This window comes from Ovis aries, chromosome X, assembly GCF_016772045.2.
Source record: "Ovis aries strain OAR_USU_Benz2616 breed Rambouillet chromosome X, ARS-UI_Ramb_v3.0, whole genome shotgun sequence".
NCBI classification, from domain to species: domain Eukaryota; kingdom Metazoa; phylum Chordata; class Mammalia; order Artiodactyla; family Bovidae; genus Ovis; species Ovis aries.
The window spans coordinates 18,710,712-18,732,099 of NC_056080.1; the positions used below are offsets into that span (position 1 = coordinate 18,710,712).

The window sequence follows — 21,388 nt, forward strand, 5'->3', positions numbered from 1 at the left end:
CAGTTCCTCATACTAGCCACATTTCAAGTGCTCAACAGCCACATGTGGCTAGTGGCGACCAAACAGTGCCTACCTAGAAGTTGTTTAAGTGAATCTCTCCTATTATTTTATATTGTTTTCAGATACACTCCTCTGCTCCTAAATGTGAAGAAGCAAAATAAGATCCTGTATATCTGAGGTTTTTAGTATAGATTCTACAAGATTTCTGGAGTGAAGATATCTCCCCAAACACTGCACTTGAGATGTACTTCAATCTCTTAATGTCAAAATGAACTTTTGTTTCAGGCTATCATTTGACATCTGCTTCTAACTCATATCAAATGACTAAACCAAGTTTCCTATAACAAGTTTTGTGGCCCAAAGGATTAGAGGTAAGCTCACAGAAATCTAGATGACCAGGTCAGAAATGAAGATGAGATCATCATCACATGTAAGATTACAAAGATCAATTAACATAGTGGATAAAACATAATTAGTTTTTAAAGTATGTGAGAGACCATGGATAGAATATTAGTTAAGACAGGCAAATCTGACTTAAGTTATGCTACTGCTGTAATTCTATTTATACTAATAGAGGAGAAGAATAATAGGAAGTATAAAAATGCTTTTGGATTTACACATAAATGTATGGTTATGTAATATTCAGGGAACTAGCACTGTTTCATGGGGAACACACACACAGACACAAATACCCTCTAAAAGACAATGTGGAGAGCTGACTCCAGGTGGGACAGCAGGCTAGCTTTCAGTCTTGCAGCCGGCTGATCTTTAGTTCATTCACATTTCTTTCTAGCTGACACCTTCAGGAGAAGACGGTAAAGATTCAGAGTAGGTAATGCCAGTAATTGAGCTATTCTGCTATGGTAGGTTGAAACAAAATCAGCTTGTTAGTGGCTAATACGTCCATCAAACATCCCTGATTCCAGAGGTATGTGTACATGGTGGACAGAGATCAGAAAAAGGGTAAGAAAGTCATTTTACATTATTTGTGAAAGTTTTGGTCATTCAGTTGTGTCCAACTCTTTGCAATCCCATGGACTGTAGCCCTCCAGGCTCCTCTGTCCATGGAATTCTCCAGGCAAGAATACTGGAGTGGGTTGCCATTCCCTTCTCCAGGGCATCTTCCTAACCCAGGGATCAAATCTGGGTCTCCTGCATTGCAGGCCAATTCTTTACCATCTGAGTCACCAGGGAAGCCCTTACATTATTTAGTAAGCTGTAAGTGTAAATTTTTTAAAAGATGAAGTAACAATATTCCCAAGTTAAAAACAGCTGCATCAAAATATTATTAATCCTAGCTATTTTCTAGTAACTGTAAGTTTGAAGCAATTAATTAAAAAAGATTGGGACAGGTAGACAGACTGAAAGCAGCATTAAGTAGCAAGTGATAAGTTTTTTTAAAAACTCTGAATATTAAATATAAGTTACAAAGCAAGTCAATAAGGGGGCCATTTAGTAGGGGCAATTAGCTTGATATTGAGATAGAATATGACCACTAATTTCAGAACATTGGCTTTTAAAAGTTTAAATTATTTAAAACTTTATTGTATTTAAATTTTAGTCAACTATTAGAATGGAAAATTGTTACACAAACTAATTTAGAAAGACTTCAAAATGAAACAAAAACTTTTGACAGTTACAGGAAAAAAAAGCTTTGATAAAGTCAATTAAACAATACTGGATCCTATTACTATAGTTATCAGACTTTCCAAAATTGTGTTCTGCAAAGCACTTATGTCCTTTGAGACTTCATAGATGGTTCACAAAAAAGGGATGCTGACATCAAGTCTCAAATGCTTTGAGATATTTCCTTTTTGCAGATTCATCATGTACATCATCATCTTAAATTTCTAAGATGTTGGCCAGTAAAGACATTAGTCACATCTCATTTAACTCCACAGCCCCCAAATTTATTTGATTATGTCATGATGCTGTGTGTGTGTGTGTGTGTGTGTGTGCACGCGCACACGTGTGTGTTTTGGAGGGAGAAGATGGTTGTTGGGACACAGACTCATTTTGCAAATTTTCAGAGACTTCTCAGTTGAAAATACCATATGCACTATTGAAAATTGCTTAAGTACCAGTATCACATAACAGAATAAAATCCAAAGGATTGTGTTTCTAGACAGGAAAACCCAGCTACTCATGGCATAATCAAATAACCAAAATAAACATGGTTATAGTAATGGAGAGGGAGGTGTGCAGTATTAATTTCTGTCCCCTAAAAAAGGAAATTAACAGAAGTGACTCTAAAATATAAAAAGACGCACACATTTTGTTTTGTTACTTTTTAGAGTGAGTTAAAATTCTACCTACTGATACTATATATTAAGTTTATTTCTTCACAGACACACCTCCTTCAAGAGGTTGACATATACAGTATATCATATTTCATCAATTACTAGATACCATCATGTGTTAAGACACACTATTATTTTATGTATCACTAAGGGAAAAAAACTACTGCTAACTAAACGACATGCCAAGGATTGTGAGAGGGCTTCCAATTTAAGCATCACTGAAATATGAACATACTTTCTTTTCTTCCTTCCACACATACTCCTCAAAATGTTCTTTATCCGTTTCCCTCCTTTAAAGACACTATCAAAGAGGGGAACAATACAAAAAAGGGTAAGATTCAAGAGACTTCTGTTCACCTTACCTTACAATTATATTCTGATATTACAAAGGTTCTTTTAAAACAGGTCAACCAAATAAACCATTTTTAATTGTTCTGTTTGATTCTGGAAAAACTACCCCAGAATTAAAACACAGAATTTACTAAAATAGTTCTGGCTGAGAGATGATTCATTATAACTATTAAACACTTAAACCATGTACTGAACCAAATGCTTTACATATATTATCATTTAATTCCCATCACAACCTGATAAAGTAGGTATTATTTTTATGCCTATTTTACAGATTCGAATGTTAAAGCATAGAGATTTTAAATAACTTGCATAAGATTACAAAGATATTAAGTGGTAGAGGCAGGGCTCAAACCCAGATCTTCATGGCTCCAAAGTCTGTTCTTTAACACTTTGACATACATTCAAATTATCCCACAAAGTGGAATAAGTAAAATTGAAATATTTAATTGCTAGTAACTAAGCTATTTCCTTAAAATAGCCAAATGTATTGAATGATAGTTATGTTTTTATGGATACATTTTATACTGTTTTATATAACATATATATTTGTGTTTGTTTTGTTAACTGACACACTTTACTTAACAATTAAGATTTAGTTATCTTGCTATTTGGTATAAAATTGAAAAACTAGAGTAACTGAGATTTGATAATTGTTCCAGATTAATGACACAGGAAACTGTTATCAACTACTAAGGTGGGTGGGGGGGGATGTGGTGCCGGTGTTAAGTCTAATGCCAAGTATTAAAATGCAATTACTTGGTTTTTTCTTCCTATTACGTGAAATAGGGAGTGGGATGTGTAAAATACTACATTTATCACTTGCATTCCAATGCTTTAAAACTTGTTATCCACCAAAAAGCATGAACAACCAAGCACTATTACACTCATGTATTACCAAGAGACCACCAAGATGTCACTGTTGTACCTTGTAATCTGAAACCACTGGGTCTAAAACATTCAGTCTGCACTGGACAAACTGGGCCACGTGAGGTCACCCATCATTCACAGCCTAGCAGATCACATGTCTCTGAATATGGAACTCTAGAGCAAATCTTTGTCAATGATCACAATGGCATAAATTTTTTAGTGGATGATAAATTTTAAAAAAAATCTTTACAACAACTCTTCTGCAATTCAGACTTCTAAATGATCTGCTATATTTTTGATCATTCTATAATTTACCATGTCCTTGGTCAAGAGTACACATCCCAATTATGCCACTCTTTTCATATAAAAATAAGATATACTCATTGTGATTTCCAGAAACAATGATGAAAAGGCAAAGTCCGCCTATACTTGTTTCTTTAATTGGATAGGCTTCTCTCTTTATCTTAAAATTTAAATGTATCAAAGAAGTTTCTCATTTTGGATTAACCCCGTTAGCATAGGATCAAGCTGCCAAAATAAAGCAAAGTTTCCTAAATTTAGTTTTAAAAAACTGATATTTAATATTATAATCACTGAAAACAGCAAAGTGTTCAATAATGTGTCACAGTTACTCGACAGTTGACATGTAACAATACCTGTCCTCTCCTCAGATCTTCACTTGGGGGAAAGAAAAAAACCTGAAAAATGGTAAAAATGAAACAGGAAAAGGAAAAGAACTTAATAAAACATTTTTTTTTTCAAAATCAAAGATCACATTTTAATAGAATGTTTTTCCCTACAGATGAAATATAAGAAATCTAATATCGATATAGTGGAAATACTACAGAATCCAATATAATCTTTGAGATTACAAATGGTTGCACATCCAGTGAAGATGGTTTCCAAAACAAGGGTCTTGTTTTTTGTAAATATTTATATAGTTAATATTTTTCAATGCATTATGGGTACATCTTAAAGGAATTCAAAGTAGCTACTATATTTTTACATAGCACATTTCTATAAAGCAAAGAGAATCTCCTTAATTTTATTCTTTTTGAAAATCATTCATATTTAGGTTTATTATAATTTATCTTTACTAAAACTGAGAAAGTGTCACTTTAAGTCAGGTTTAAGATTCAGTAAATGTCCCTAAGAGCAGAAGCTGGAGTTTTTAGAACTGATTAGCCACAATCCCTTGATATCCATCTCCTGAACACTCCAATATTCAAAAACACACTACCATCTTAAATAATTCATTAGAGTTTTGAATTAACCTGGAGCATTTAGGAAGGTATTTTGTTTTTAATCTTGTACCAACCTTGACTTTGCTTACACAGTACTTCCTTTATTATTCTAAATTTGCTGCTTTAAACATTTGGCATAGTTCTAGCCTATCATGTTCTGACCCATGTTTGAGTTCAACCACAAGGGTTTTTCTGTTTTGAGCACTGAGACTCATATGAGGTCAAGAAGATATATAAAGGAATCAACAAACTGCCTGTACTTTTGGTGAGGTACTCAGTTCTTTTAAGATTGCTCATATTTCAATTTAAGATTAAAATGATAAGAATAGAAATAAGACTGACAATTACCCTATTTCTGACCTTCATAATTAACTCACTGGTCATCTAGGGGGCCTATATTATGTATATGCCAGGCACTATGTCAAGTGCTAAGGATATAGAGAAGAAAAAAAAGTCTCAGCTTTGAAGAATTCAGTCTCCTAAGGAAGAGACTATAAGTGTAAATCTCTATAGAGAAGGACCCTGAAATCTTTTGGCCTGAAGAGAAACATTTTGGTGTTTTTACTCAATGACTTTTTAAAAATGATTTTACTCCGGTAAAATACAATTATTCACTGATAACTTACTGGGGAGAAGATGGCATAATATTTTAAGTCCAATATTAGACATCCAAACGAAAATTTTCAACCTTCTCCTTACTGGTTTCAATATTTTCAAATTTGTGTCAGAAGTAATTTACTTGAAACAGCTGAATAAGCAAAAGCAATAAAATATCTAAAGGCAATTTGTTAGAATCTAATTTTAATAAATCTAGGCAACACTGGCTCTGATTGAAATACCTTATGCCAGAATTTCAAGAAAATTACTTGAAAATGGCAAGTTGTGGAAACCTATCTGCCAGGTTCTGGAAACCATGACAGTAACTAAAATAAGTAGGCTTTAACAAATGAGACATCTTATAATACCATAATTGTTTCTGAAAAATACATGGCCTCTAACTATTGGCTTATTTGTTTATACTGATTTTTTCCACAAAAGATATGAAACATCTACCCCAGTATAAAGTAAAGCACATGAATTATATTCACCTGGCTTTGAATTATGGCTCTGCCATTTACTATTTATAATCTTTGTGCCCTTAACTTCTGAAATCAGTTTCTTAATCTATAACAACGGTGACCAAAATCCTACTCTGTTGGGGGGATTGGAAGGATAAAATGAAATAGCATGAGCACAGTATCTGGCATATAGTAAGTGCTAAATAAACATTAGTTTTGTGTTTTCTTTATCCAAATGCATGCTGCACAGAAAAAGGATCAGGTGGAATCTTAAATGACTTTTTTTTAAAACACATTGATAAATGCCAAGCAGAAATGTGGACTGATTAAGAGCAGCAAATGCTAACGTTAGCATCTAAAAATCAGGCTCAAAGCAAATTCAATTTATTTCCACAAGGTCGGCAGTTTGAGAATATACTTTGTCAACCTTCTACCTATGGTACTTAAAGCAAAAAATTTTTCTGAAGGAAAAAAAAATGAATGAAAAGAGTCCCAGACGCATTGTTTTTTCACACTATCCATTCAAAAGATGATTAAACATTCTAAATTTGACTTCCTTACAAAAAAATTTACAATATTCGACTGGCTAACAATTTTAAATGAAATTCTCTTAATTTCGCCAGACTTAAAAACCTTATTTCCTTTAAAAAATATATTTTTAGGAAACATCTATCAATGTGTTTTCCATGAAAGAAGAGCGTTTCGTTTAGGTTTTAAAAATATGATCCAAGTCGCAAAATGCAAAGCACCAACCGTAAGCACTATTACAATTCTGCTTGCGATAAGGAGAGCAAGTAAACATTTTACTTTATTCAGCAGCGGAGGTGACCAGGCAAAAAGTGCAAAGTGATTTGAACTGATCCCCGTCCCCCTCCCCCTCCATTCTACCCAAGAATGCAAGTGTCCCGCATCTCAGATCAAAACTGAGCCTCGGTCTTACTGACGTAACCAGTAACCCTATCCACCTCTCACACTGCGGAGGCCGGCAGGGCAGCGGCTGCCGCCAAGTACACCACTCATCAGAGCCTGCCCCATTCCGCCCCCGCGCTTCAGTCATGCTTTCCAGAAATGGGGTCACTCACTCAGTAACTATCACACACACGCAGCCTATCATCCTGTAATCCCCCAAAGTCCGCTGTGGGGATAGAAGACAGCAAAAAGTCAAGAAGGAAGAATCACAGACGCGCCACCATCAGGAATTGATTTTCCGCTCCGGAGAGGAGCGCTGATGCCTTGGAATGGGTCTTGTCTGGATTATTTTCACAGACCCCGAGTTGGTTCTGGGACAGAAGCGGCTGCGAAGAGCCGGGGAAATTCTGTCTGGCCCTGTTTGGTTATATCGTTTGGGTTTGGGTCACCACGGTGGGCATCTCAGGGACGGTCACCAGATCCCGGGCGAGGTAAACCAGAAAGCCCTTTACTGCGGCCGCTGATCTTGAATATCACTGTATCATCTCCGCGGACAGGAAACTCAAGTTAAACTCCAAGAGACGGGGTCCTCAAGCTTAGCGACCTCAGAAACGGGGCGGGGAGTAGGATGGAGAACCTCAGGCTTCCACTTTTTTTCTTTGCAGCAGCAGAAACTACTGCGGCAGATGGGAGGGGGGCCAAAAACCCTCGACTGTCCTGCACCCCTTATCCGAACCCCCCCACAGGTCGCTGCCCCTGCCCCGGGCCGTTCCTGCCCACGCGCGCCCGGTTCCCCAGGGTAACCCTGTCCCCTAGCCGGATTCGAGAGTCCCCGCTCTACAGTGAACCCAATCCACACCCCTCCCGCATCCCCCAAAGTCACCAGGGTCCAGGGAAGCCCCCGACCAGGCAGGGCCAAACTTCCCAACTCCTCGCCGGCCCCCGCTCCGCGTCCTGCTCCCCCCACGCAAAGTTGGTGAAAATCGGCTTCTTGCAAAGCCCCGGCGCCCACTCCAAACCCCACGCGCCACCACACCACAGCCCCTCTAGCGAGGGAAGGGAGAGGGCGTGCGGATGGGAGGAAGAGAAGGGCAAACAGATCAACCCCAACTACCCAAACCGGAATCCCGAACCGAGGGGAGAAGCGAGCAGCAGAGGAAGGGGCCGAGTGGCCGGCTCCCGGGAAGAGAGCGAACCGGCGGGGGCGCGGGGAGGGGGGCGCGCCGGCCCCAGCCGCCCGGCTGCACTCACCTCAGCGCTGTCGGATGGGCTCTCCACAGCCATCTTCTGCCACGGGTCCGCCAGCTGCGCCAGCGGCATCTTCCCCCCCGGCCCGCCGCCTTCACCGCCTCCTCCCTCCCCGCCCGCCCCGCGGCCGGCCCCGTTCCGTCGCCGCCCGAGCCCCACGGCAGAAGCGGCGGCAGCAGCTGCAGCAGCAACGGCGGCTGCCCGAGAGAGGGCTCGGCGCCGACACCGACCCTCGAACGCCGCGCGCCCGGCTGGAGACGCCCGCGCGCTGAGCGAGAGCCTCGCGCGGCTGCCCGGCACCGGGTCTCGCCCCTTTCTTCCTCTCCTCCTTCCGCCGCCGGGACTACAGCTCCGCCCCCCCCGCCGGTTCCCGCGCCCGCTCCCAGCAGAACAGCGGCCCCCGCGCGCTCCCCCACTTCCGCTCACAACATGGCGCCTAAGCGATACCTGTCTCTCAGAGCGAGGCTCGGCCGCCGCCGCCACCGCCGCGCGCAGCCGGGGGCGGGGCCTGGGAAGACACGCCCCTGGCCGCGGCGCTCCGCTCGTCCCTCCTTCCTCGCCCCAGCTTCAGCTTCTGGGCCTCGCCTTCTTTCAGGAAGGGCAAGCGGAGAAATCTGGGGGCGTCGGCGGGAGGTGGGGGAAAGAGCGGGAAAGGAGGAGGTGCGAAAGGCTGAGAGTTTCTAAGAGCCACAGGTCCAAGCAGGTTGAAGGCTCTCAGGGATGTAGAGAATTGTGGTCCCCACCCATCTAGGGAGAGACCGGTGAGGCGTAGGGGGTGCGGTACCGTACCAAGGACCCGGGGAGGGGTCGTGGGGTCTTTTCGGCCCGATTTTTCCGTGGGTGCATGTGGGCGCGCCGAGTCTATCGGCACATGTAATGGCCCAGGACCCACCCTCTCTCAGGGTCATATGATGGGCATTCACCTGCCCTTCCACCCCCCACGATGGGGATACAGAAGGCTTCGTGTCCTGGAGCCGCTTGGGGCTTCGGCTCTCGGTTTGAGTCAAGGCTCTCCAAACTGATGCTTTTGTGTTATATTATTTTTAATATCTGGAATTACTTCGTCTTGCATGAGTCGCCCCCCCCCCAAAGTCCACAGAGCCCTCAGGCTTCAGGCGCGACCCCTCCAAGCTCGCCCCCTCCCATCCCTCCCCGGTTCTCCGCAGCCTAAATCTTCACGAAGGAGAAAACAAGGAGGTTCTTCAAGGCTGCCAGTCTCGGCAGAGGTTGGGGAATTATTTTAAAATATCTTGGTGGCAGGAGCCCGGGATTCCTGCTTCTCTGTTGACTTTAAATAAAAGATCAGATTAAAAATCAGGCTGGCGGTGAGTGGAGGAGGGGAGAGAGGGAGGGCTTCTAACTCCTGCCCAAGACAGGGAAGCCCTAGGTTAAGGAATCCCAAGCCCCAGAAGGCGATGGAGCGCCAGAAGACCGGGAGAGCGTGAAGAGAGAGGCCTGGACGTCTGGAGTGGGTGGGGGCGGCGGTTTCGACCCCATGTTCCCAGCGCCAGGTGGCCGGCAAGCTCAGTGCGCCGGGGCAGAATTGTGTAAAAGTCGCCGGGCTGAGTGGAAAGCTACCGCAGCCATTGGCTAACCGCCCTACAAGGAAAAGGAAAAAAGTAAAGGGAAATCTCCAAGCCGGCCAGTGCTTCCATCCCCTCAGGCCTCTGCCCAGGCGTCCAGGTCCTCCCACGCTCGGCGACCAGAGCGCGTCCCCCGCTGCGCTCCTGTGCACGCCTCTTAACAGCTCCTTTCATCCTCCAGGGGCCCACACACCTGGAGAGCCTTCCTCCCTAACTCAGGTGTGAGGATGAGATTAGAGCCCCACACCTAGCTGCCCAGCCAGGTCTGTGCGGGCGGTGCAAGGTTTCTCTCTGGGCCGAGAGAGGCAGGTGTTAGTTTCTTCTGCTGCCTTCGCTGGCGCGCCCCTGGGTACAGGCTCGAGGCCCGGGAGCCCCGTGGCCACCTGAAGAGGCTCCATCTGTTCAGGGAGCCTGAGGAGGCGGCCGGAAATCCTCGCTGCGCGCCCTCTCCTGCAGCCTTGGACTCAGGGGGACAGCTCAGGGTTGAGCAACATCTGGGCAGGCTCAGCGTGGTCTGTGAGGTGGGGGTGGGGAGGACGGAGCTCGTGATTTTGTCACCTCCCCCAGCATGCTGATTCAAGTGCTGCAAATCCAATCTGGACCCAAACCTCAGCTAATTTGGCAGCCACTGTCTCTGTAACTCCTAACAGTAAAACCAGCCTCCAGTAGTTTGAAGATAAGGAATTGTATATCGTTTTGCATTTATGCACAAAGTGCCAGATTTATCTTTCATTTATATTGCAAAGCACGTTACCATTCCTTACAGCGAAAAGAAGTCGGTCAGTTTGGTTAGTTTAAGGTAAATTAGTCCTCCGCCCCCAACGGTGATCAATTATTCCAATTAACATTCTTTCTTTAGTAAAAACATACAGTTGAAGAGTTATCATGTGTCTAACACTGTCCGACGCTAAATACTCCACCCAAAGGGTGAGCCAACCTTTTAAAAATAAATCTAGTTGTTTGCATACTGAAAAGTTGATTTCAGTAGGGAGTTGATTCAGAGGAATAACTTTTAAAATAGCGAATTCATCTGAAAAAGTAGTGTGAATAGTGGTCACATTGCAGGAGTTAAGCATTAAATGAACTTAATAATAGGCTAAAGTACCACTAGCACAGCTGTCCTGCAAATAGGCTCAAGTTGATAAGTATGTGAATTGATTTGGGAAAACACTATTCTCCTTCCCTTTGCCCAAAAAGAAAAGAAAGCGATTTTTTTTTTCTTTTGGTTAACAATAAACTTTTGGTTTCTTTCATTTATTAAATCCAAGAGTGGTGCAACCACTCACTCTTGCTGGGAGAATTGGGGAAAATCAAATAAGGCTGGGGGATTTGTCTTGCAGGTGGCAACAAAAGTTATTTGAACATAGAAGGTGATATTGTCCTGAGCAGGATTACTCCCCCCGCCCCCCTTTAAGAAAGGAAAACTCTTAGGTATTCAAAGAATAGCTGCCTCTAGAGAGCATCTGTGCAGGGTAATATGGTAGCCACTAGCCACACCATGGCTCTTGAGCACTTAAAATAAGGTTGGCTGGTTGCTATTGAGATCACACCAGGTTACAAAGACTTAGTACCAAAAAAGAATGTAAAGACCTCAGTAATAATGACGAGTTGATATTTTCAATATATTGAGTTAAAATATTTTGTTAAAATTAATTTCCTGTTTCTCTTCTTTAATGTGGCTGCTATAAAATGTATACTTACATATGTGGCTTACTTGTCAAAACTGGTATTATAGCTGTACAGGACAGTTCTGCGTTAGCATTTTCCTTTAACACTGAGCCTTTTATGTATTCCTAAAGTCTGTAATGTTAAGTGATGCCCTCATATTCCATTGTCTTTTGGGGCTCCTCGGTGCAAAATCTGCAGAAAGGGTTGATTTAGTTACCTACTGATTCTATACCCTTTCCCCCAACACACACACACACACACACACACACACACACACACACACACACACACACCTCAGTCAGAACCAAGATATTGGAAAGTTATTACTTGAAACTACAGCAAAGGGAAACAGCAAACCTCAGTCAAAAATCTGGACTAGATTTCCAAGAAATCATTCCTGATGTATGACAGGACAACCAGATTTAACCTCCTCTGTCCCCAACAATTTCCTGCTATAATTATAACCTTTGTATACAAGTTTAAATGGGCATTTACTTAACAAAATAACATTTGTTCAAAAAAATGGAGTTACATCAGTCTGGAAAAGTTACAAGATGACTAAACTATGGCTCATCGCACAATCTCCACCTCATATACATCCAATACTCTCAGTTATAGGTTTGTCCCTATGGAAAACCCATAAAATGTACTCATCAGTACCTCTCTGAAACAGGTGTTGTCCCTCTACATTATCTGAAACATGTTTACTTTTCATACAAAAAAGTAATCACTAGAGACTATTTAACTATTTCTTGGCAGTAAGAAAGTAAGGTAAAACTTGGGCTGGAAGTTTATCTTGCATAAGACAATACATGGTGACATATTTTTTTCATGTGTATGAATTTCATCTTTTCTTTGAAATTTCCCAAGTAAAAATTAATAGTTTCCTGATTGACACACATCTTAAGAGACAACAGATATCTCTAAACCTATCTGGACATTTTACTTGAAAGAATTCAAGTTTCAGAAAATGTAAGATCTTCTCTAGATTCTCCTATAGATATTAAAGTTCACTGATTCTGGAATTGCATGTGATGCAAGACGCTCATAAAATCTATAAGGAACTAAGGGGAAGATGATCTATGATACAAATACTTGAAACATTTAACATTCTTCATGGTAAGGCAGTACAGGATCAGGACAAGAGCAGAGCTAGGCCTATGTCTAAACTCCAGGTTCCTTTACATCTCTAAGCTTCAACTTAAAGGCCTAGAACAGGGTCTGGCATGTAATAGTTGCTCAATAAACAATGGCAAAATAAGCTGTTTTCCTCATATGAAAACAGGATAACAATGCCCCCCTTGTAGAATTTTGAGGAAGATTAAGTAGAAATAATGTCTGGGATGTATTAAGCACACTGCCTGCCACATAGGAAGCATTCAATAAATGGAGCTATTGTTACCAACTTCAGAAAGGGAGTATTCCTGCATATGTAATATAATTCAAAGACTTTACTCCTAAAAGTTATTTCTTTCCATTTGTTGTGTGATCGTTTCATTAGGGTATAATCTATTTCTTGAAGGCACTCTCATAGTGATATGAGACACACACACACAAAATGATACCGGACCTTTCTGTGGAATTCAAATAAAAGATCATGTAGGGTAACTTACTGTTCTGGTTTTCAAGCCACGTATGTTGAAACGCAAATGATTACAGGTCAGTTGCCTCATAGGCTATGATCAAAACTTTGTTTATGTAATGCTCAAAAGAAACTACAAATGTATGATTCAAAGTTAACATTACCTGACTCATACTTACGCAGTAAGGACAGGAGGAACAGGGAAGTATGGAGGAGAGGTCTGTGTCAGACATGCTTTAATGTTTTCCTTTATTGGTTTCCAAAATGTTTAATCCTTAGAGGTGTCATTTTGTTTCAGGGTTGTTTGAAGGGGAAGAATTATGGGGCTTTGAAACTTGACAAGGAATTGAGAAGAGCCATTCCTGGAGCTTTAATAAGCTACTGTTTTCCTTCGGTTTTCATTTTACTAGCACAGAAAAGACCCGCTAAATGTTCTTGTTTATAAACACTAATTCATAAGAGGGAGATAATACATTAAAATTTCATTTTCAAACTGATATTAAAAACGACTGCTTTAACATTAACCAAAAATTGCAGTATAAAGTACTCCTTCAGAGAATAAACATTCCCATTTTATAACTATCAATTTAGTTTGGTTGGTTAGAGCAGTGCTTCTCAAATTTTTTTTCAGTCCACAAACCATTCTGAAACAAAAACCCAAGAACCACTAGTTCCTACTCACCACTATGGAAAAAAAAAACTTTATGGAACTGTTGTTTTAGAACATGGCTATTATTGTGGAGGTTTTATTTTTTAAGTTTATATTTATGCTTTTGAATATAGATTTGCATCTGCAACCTAAAAACATACTTTAAAAAAATCCTAACATTTTAGTGACGTACATTTAAGATCAGTCTATGATCATACTTCAACTGGGGAAATGAAATTTGGGTAAAGCTATGGCAGCAAATTGGAGAAGGCAATGGCACCCCACTCCAGTACTGTCGCCTGGAAAATCCCATGGACGGAGGAGCCTGGTAGGCTGCAGTCCATGGGATCGCTAAGAGTCAGACATGACTGAGTGACTTCACTTTCACTTTTCACTTTCATGAATTGGAGAAGGAAATGGCAATCCACTCCAGTGTTCTTGCCTGGAGAATCCCAGGGATGGGGGAGCCTGGTGGGCTGCTGTCTATGGGGTCGCACAGAGTGGGACACAACTGAAGTGACTTAGCAGCAGCAGCAGCATGGCACCAAATAGAGCTCTATTCCTCGACCACCAACTGAACCTCGGATCTCCATGCTTGGGAAATCTGTAGCTTTAATCCCAAAGATGTGTCAAAAATTATGTGAATAGGGGCAGTGTCAGATCAGGTCTGTTGCAGATAATAAGGCGTATTCGTAAACGAAGTATGTTTTAATCAAACAACACATTGCTTATGATTTCAGTAGCTTGTTTTCAAGACATGTTTTAGGTAAGTAGTAAATAAAATAAATGCTTTGGGGAAGTATAAATATTAAGAAATTTGTTTACTTAAAAAATTGAATTTAGGTAACTTACAACTGTCTACTAACTGAGGGATGAATTCTGTAGATTAAATGAAATTTAAAGAAACCCCATCGAATGAAATTATATGCAAATGTTGAGTGTGTGTGTGTAAGCCAATTAATAAACCAATTAGAAATTGCATTGGCAGTTTTGGACACTTTACAGCAATAGACAGACATTTATTTCATAGGTACTATGTGTCAGGTGCTATGGTAAGTGTTTCATGTGTATTAACTCCTTTAATTTTCATTGCAATCCTAAAAAATACTAAATATATATTAATAGCAGCTAACAGCTCGTGAGAACTTGCAAATTGTTAAATGGTTTACATATGTTACTGTGTTTTGTTCTAACAAGAAGTATTGTTAGCAAAAGTTAGTGTTGTATTCTCATAGAGAATGAATGTTTTCCACTATAATTAATTCTTTCAAAAAATTTCAGGACTTTGCTTGGAGGAAATGTACCATAAGATATAGTCAAATAAGTACTTAAAAGTATCCTTGTTAAATATATCTGCATGTCATGTTGCTTTCTGGAGACAGCAAGCTTCTATGACTATCATTTTGAAAAAAAAAAGAAAATAAATTTTAGTTTCTCCAAAGATCAATGTAAGGCTTTTGAAAGGATGCTAAAGGAGATAATTTTCAAATGAAAACTTTTCCTTCCATAATTCATCATAGGTCTGTAGACTGCTGTTTCAGGTTGAATTCTGTCCACCCCACTCCCAAGTCCCACATCATATGTTGAAATCCTAACACACAGTGCCTCAGAAAGTGACCTTATTTGGAAACAAGGTCATTGTAGATATAATCAGTTAAGATAAGGTCATACTTGAGTAGAGTGGACCCCTAATCCAATGTGACTGTTTACCTTATAAGAAGAAGGCCAGGTAAAGATAGAGGATTGCAATATTGCATCAACAAGCCAAAGGTTGCTGGCAAACCAGCGGAAGCTAGGAAGGGGCAAGGATTCTCCCACAGGTTTCAGAGGGAGCATGGCCCTGCTGCCACTTTGATTTTGAACTTCAAGCCTCTAAAGTTGTGAGCAATAACTCTGTTATTTTAAGATAACAGTTTGCTGTGTTTCATACGGCAGTCCCGGCGAACTAATCCAACATAGAAAAGATTTTCACTTATACACTTGCATAGCATTTTCACTTCTGAAAACACTGCATCTATTATCAAGGAATTCTGAAAATAGTTGGTGCACCTCTGTAATGAATAGTGCAAAAAATAATGATAGTTAAGAGTTTGAATTATGTTTAAAAATGGACTAGGACTAGCAGTTAAAATTTAATTCCTTCAGGTTAAATACTTACTGCTAACAAAAATAATTCCTGATTTTTACTTATAGATCTCTGAAATCTAGATTATTCTATATGAGCAAACTCACCCCCCACCACCACCACACAGTTTATTTATTTATTAGACTGAACTGAAAAAAAATATGCTATAGGATCCTAAATCTTTCCTTCTGTCTGAGGGGCCTCTACTTCTCTCCCTTTCTCAAAGTGGTTTATGGCATTATCATCTACTCAGTTCACCAAATTAGAAATCAAGGTTTTATCCTGTCATCCTACTGCACTTCCTCTTACCTCCATCCCCTGCATTATCTGACAGCTAGATTTTGTTGATTCTGCTTTCTCATCTCTCTGAATTCTGTCAAACTCTTCTACTCTAGCACCCCTACCAGAGTTTGCCAGATCCAGCCTATATTATGACAGCTCCCTTTAGAACCTGGGCTTTCCGGGTGGCTCAGTGGTAAAGAATACGTCTGCAATGCAGGAGCCTCCAGAGATGTGGGTTCAGTCCCTGGGTGGGGAGATACCCTGGAGGAGGTAATGGCAACCCACTCCAGCATTCTTGCCTGGAGAATTCCATGGGCAGAGGAGCCTGGCAGGCTGCAGTCCATGGGGTAGCAAAGAGTCAGACAAGACTGAAGTGACTTAGATGCACAAACGCTTTAAAAGGTTGCTTCCTAAAATGAAAATCTCAACTTGTTTATCCTCTGCTTAAAACTCATGGTGGCTTTCCTTACCTCAGGATAAAGTTCCAGCACATTTGCATAGATGGAAGACTCCTGCCTTTTTCTCTAGTCATTAATGGCAATTGAAAGTGAAAGTTGCTCAGCCAGGTTCGACTCTCTGCGACCCTATGGACTGTAGCCTGTCAGGCTCCTCTGTCCATGGAATTCTCCAGGCCAGAATACTGGAGTGGGTAGCCATTCCCTTCTCTAGGGGATCTTCCCAACCTAGGGATCGAACCCAGGTCTCTCACATTGCAGGCTGATTATTTACCATCTGAGCCACCAGGGAAGACTTAACGGCAATTAAGTAGGAATAATTAAGGATTTATCATGGCTTTTCTTGTATAAACTGCATTTCAGGCCAACCCAACCATGTAATATTAAATGATGAAAGTTCTTTACAGGATTATTCTGTAGAAGGAATGATAGACTTAGAAAATGATAGATTTTGAAAACCATAATGAAGGAACTGATTTAGGCAACGACTGTAAATGGATCAAGCCATTAGATGAAAGGTGGATGGAGAATTTGAAATTGGAAGGATCAGCTATCACCACCTAAACACAATGATCCATCTTAGCATCAAAAAAGGTGGGACAACCAAGCACTGTCAGCCTCTTCTCTCACACAATAGGAAGCATATAAGACCACCTATGAGGTATTCGTTCCAAAAACCTGAAATGGGATTAAATTAAGCCTCTAGAGGTGTGCTGTCCAATATGGTAGCCACTTGTCACATTTGGCTATTTAAGTTTAAGGAAAATAAAATTTTAAAATTCAGTTTTTAAGTCCCACTAACCACATTTCATTTGTCAGTTTTCACCTGTGGTTAGTGGCTATGGTATCAGTGCACATTATAGAATATTTCCACTGGGGCAGAGAGTTCTATTGGATAGAACTGATTCAGAGCTAAATTCTATTTTTGGAAAAAAGGGGGTTAAAGAAATAAATTAAATGACACTAGAAGCAAGCAAGTAGACTAGTATGAAGAATGTGATATATTCTTCAGGTTAGGTAGTTTGGGTTCTACAATAATTCAATGGAATGAATAAAAAGGGGGAGAGTGCAATATTTTATATTAAGAGAGACAACCAAATGTAACGTGTGGGCCTTGTTTGGAACCTGATTTGAACAAACCAATTGTGAATACATTTTGGAGATAATCATGAAAATGTGACTATGGATGGAATTTGGTGGTTTTCAAATTTTACTGAACTTTGATAGCCCATTCAGCTCTTTGGGATGCCCATTTCCCTGCCTGACTTTAACATCTGCAGCAGCTTCAAGTGAAAAGGACTCTAGGTTGGCCCACAAGACAACCTGAGTGTAATGAGAGAGGAAGCAGGGCACAAGGCAGAACCAGGCACATGAGAACATTCAGGATGGCAGAACAGTTGTCTCTTCCCTGGTGACAAATGGACAGCCCAGAGCAAACAAATCCATGAGTGCAACCAACCTTCAGAACTACTCCAAGTATGGATGCCTGCTCTCTGGGAGCAAGGCAGGCTGCTTCTGAGAAGGATTGGAGGCAGATTGTGTTATTAATAGGGAATAATCAATTCGATGTGAAGCTAGGAGACCAGAATTGGGGTCCAGGATCAGGAGATAGGGCTGGCATGAATGAGAAAAGAAGGTGAATCTGGGGTTGGAATTTCCACGATGATTTTCCAAACTCGGGTAACTGGAAAACCATGTGAACTCCAGAATCCTGGAGAGGAGAGGTTCAGATGAGCAGATTGGTCTCATCTTTTTTCCACTGTGGAAAGGCTAAATTCTAGAATCTTTATCTGACAGTGGTCCTTATAGACAGAAGAGAAGAGAACCATTTTCAAATCCCACTTGCTAGATTGGTTTCCATTAGTTCTGGACTGGGCAAAATTTGTTTTCTTTGGTTCTCTTTTACTTTCTCTCCCCAAAATATGGGTCGTGTCTTAGGTCCTATCTTCTACAAAATATTTTATTTTTTAATTATGATAACAAACACATAAAATTTACCATCTTAACCATTTTGCAACCCCAAGAACTGTGTAGCCCACCAGGCTCCTCTGTTCATGGGATTCTCCAGGCAAGAATACTGGAGTGAGTTGCCATTTCCTTCTCTAGGGAGCCTTTCTAACCCAGGGATTGAACCCATGTCTCCTGCATTGCAGGCAGATTCTTTACCGCTGGGCCACGGGGGGAAGCCTCTTTTAAAGTGTATATTTCAGTAGTGTTATGTATATATACATTATTGTGCAATTAACCCATTTCCCTTGTGGCTTCCATGGTGGCCACACCTGCAATGCGGGAGACCCGGGTTCGATTGCTGGGTTGGGAAGATCCTCTGGAGAAGGGAATGGCAACCCACTCCAGTATTCTTGCCTGGAAAATCCCATGGATGGAGAAGCCTGGCAGGCTAAGGGCTATTTCTGAATAATCTTATTATGAATGTGAGTGTGCAGATCCAAAGTTCTTTGTCGATATGGTAGATTGCAAAATGGCCATAAGTTATTCCCTTTCCTGTATCCATGCCCCTTTTTGATGTGTTTGTATTTTCTCTTACCAAGAGGCAAGTTTATTTCCTTACGATTTGAATTTGAAACAGCCTGATGACTAGCTTTGCAATAGCATAAGATAGAAGCAATATGGTACTGCTTCCAAGTCTGAGCCTTAAGAGGTCTTTTTTGGACATCTGTTTGCTCTTTTGGAACCCATGTGAACAAGCCTAGGTTAGACAATTAGAGGATGAGAGAGCATATGGAGCAGAGATGAGCCATCACATATGAGGCGTGAAAGATGCGCATTCTACATAATGGATAGGTAGCAATTAAAGAGTCATACAATTCGAATGGTGAGTTTTATCAAAATCCATTTTGACATGATTCCAACCATTGTCAGCAGAGTTGACTTGGCAGCCATACTGGCAGATACTGAGTGAGCCCACAAGAGACTAATATAAATGTCCAGCTGAACCCAGCCCAAATTGCTAACCCACAGAACTATGAGCTAGACAAATGGTTGTTGTCTTAAGCATTTTTGATTGGCTATGCAGCAATTAATAACTAATACACATTACTTCTCCTTCAACTATATGCATTCTTCCTCGGAGATCGAATCCAATTGCATAAGGACTTCAATGATCACTACCATACTGAATGACTCCAACTCACTCTTCCCAGCTTTGCTCAGCTCTATCTTGAATTTGGAATTCCATATTTAATACTCCATCTGGATATCATGTGTAATACTCTAAACTTACTATCTGGAAAGCTGGATTTGTCATCCAATATCAAGTCTTATATCCTCTATTGATGCTTCTATTCTGTTGGTGGTATTACCATTCTTTCAGTTAACCAGTGAAACCTCAGTGCTGTCTCTGATTCCTCTCATTTTTTCCCTTAGTCAGTCAGATGACAGTTTTCAAAGTTATTTTTTACCATATTTCCTCACTTTATAGAACTACTCACTCATCAAAACTTCCTCATTATTCTCTCATCTCTGGCCTCTGCATCCTCAGATTGATCTGATACACTGATTTAATTTATTTTTGAAATAACTTGTTTCCTTTACATGCACTTTGCTGCTAAATAAGGGAAAAGACTTTGGATAAGGGTGATTTGTTTGGGGAAGGAGTGAAGGTCACATGAACACAGTACTTCTTAAACTTTACCATGTATGTGGATTGAACTGCCAGGGAATCGTGTTAACAATGCAGGTTCTGATTCTCATACACTGATTTTGGATTCATTCTTCTAAGATACAGAGTGATGAGTTCACTTCACAGGTTTATTCATTACAAGCATATTTTCCTTGGATGTGTGTGCTCAGTCATGTCCGACTCTTTGTGACCCCATGAACTGCAGCCTGTCAGCTCCTCTGCCCACGAGATCCTCCAGACAAGAAGACTGGAGTGGGTTGCCATGCCCTCCTCCAGGGGATCTTCCCATCCAAGGATCAAACATGCATCTCCTTTGTCTCCTGCATTGGCAAGCAGGTTCTTCACTGAGCCACCTGTTTTCCTATTTCTACTGATTTGAACATCTGGGTCATCTCCACTGATTCATTCCACTGATCTTTTTTCTTTTTTCTCTTGAGTGTGGGTCAGGTTTTCCTGTTTCTTCCTACATCTAGTAATTTGGGATTGTATCCTAGATATTGTAAGTGACATGTTCTAGAGACTCTGGATTCTGTCCTGCTCTTCTAAAGGAAAATTCTGTTTGTTTTTGCAGGCAGTTAACTTGGTTGAGCTCAAATTCCAAACTATCTCCCTCATGGTGGGCAGCAGCTAAAATCAAAGTTCAGTGTTTTATTTTTTTTTTAAACCTTACCTGGGTTTCTTGGAGTCTTCACTGTACATGTGTGCAGAGATTTAGGCAACATTTCAATACAGAACTTAAATTACTTCCTTTCTGTCCCTCTCCATTCACAGAGTCCTCCCTCCAACCCATCTCCAAATTCTGTCCTCTGATTCTTTAGTCCAATAAAACTGCAGGTTTAGCAGCCCTCCTTGGTGTAGACTGGAACTTGCCTTCGGGCAAAAAGCTGTAAAATGAATATGGCAAACCCACAAGGAGTTGATGCTGTCCTTTAAGGGATGACCTCCCTCTAGTACCTTCCTGCTTGTTTGCTTTCCAGTGTCTTCAAATAAGATTAAAAAAATAATCTTGTCCAGGATTTAGAGTTGTTATCTAGAGAAGGGTGGTCACAAAGGAGCTACTCTCACATTATCAGGAACAGAATCACCCCACAGATTTAAAAACTTTCATGATTCTCCATGGAAATCTGTGGACCAAATCTAGGATTTGGAATCTATTATAGGATATCTATTATAGGTTCTCTCTGGAGAAGGCAATGGCACCCCACTCCAGTACTCTTGCCTGGAATCCCATGGACAGAGGAGCGTGGTAGGCTGCAGTCCATGGGGTTGCTGAGTCGGACACGACCGAGTGACTTCACTTTCACTTTTCACTTTCATGCATTGGAGAAGGAAATGGCAACCCACTCCAGTGTTCTTGCCTGGAGAATCCCAGGGATGGGGGAGCCTGGTGGGCTGCCGTCTATGGGGTCGCACAGAGTCAGACA

At 41.1% G+C, this 21,388-nt stretch overlaps 1 protein-coding gene across 21 annotated transcripts in view; it reads right to left on the reverse strand.

The window, feature by feature from the left end:
* RPS6KA3 (ribosomal protein S6 kinase A3) overlaps window positions 1-21,388 on the reverse strand; it is a 147,239-nt gene that overhangs the window by 93,451 nt on the left and 32,400 nt on the right. For 9 of the 21 annotated variants that reach the window (XM_012106389.5, XM_042241845.2, XM_042241838.2 and 6 more), the window contains exon 1: window positions 7,984-8,058. The exons of 3 other annotated variants lie outside the window; for them this stretch is intronic. In XM_012106389.5, coding sequence (XP_011961779.2) covers window positions 7,984-8,052 — 69 coding nt within the window. In that variant the 5' untranslated portion in view covers window positions 8,053-8,058. Of the gene's footprint in view, window positions 1-4,177; window positions 4,220-7,983; window positions 8,299-8,427; window positions 8,459-21,388 lie in introns of those variants that run through there. 9 more of the 21 variants (XM_042241839.1, XM_042241844.1, XM_042241833.1 and 6 more) reach the window with 4 other exon arrangements.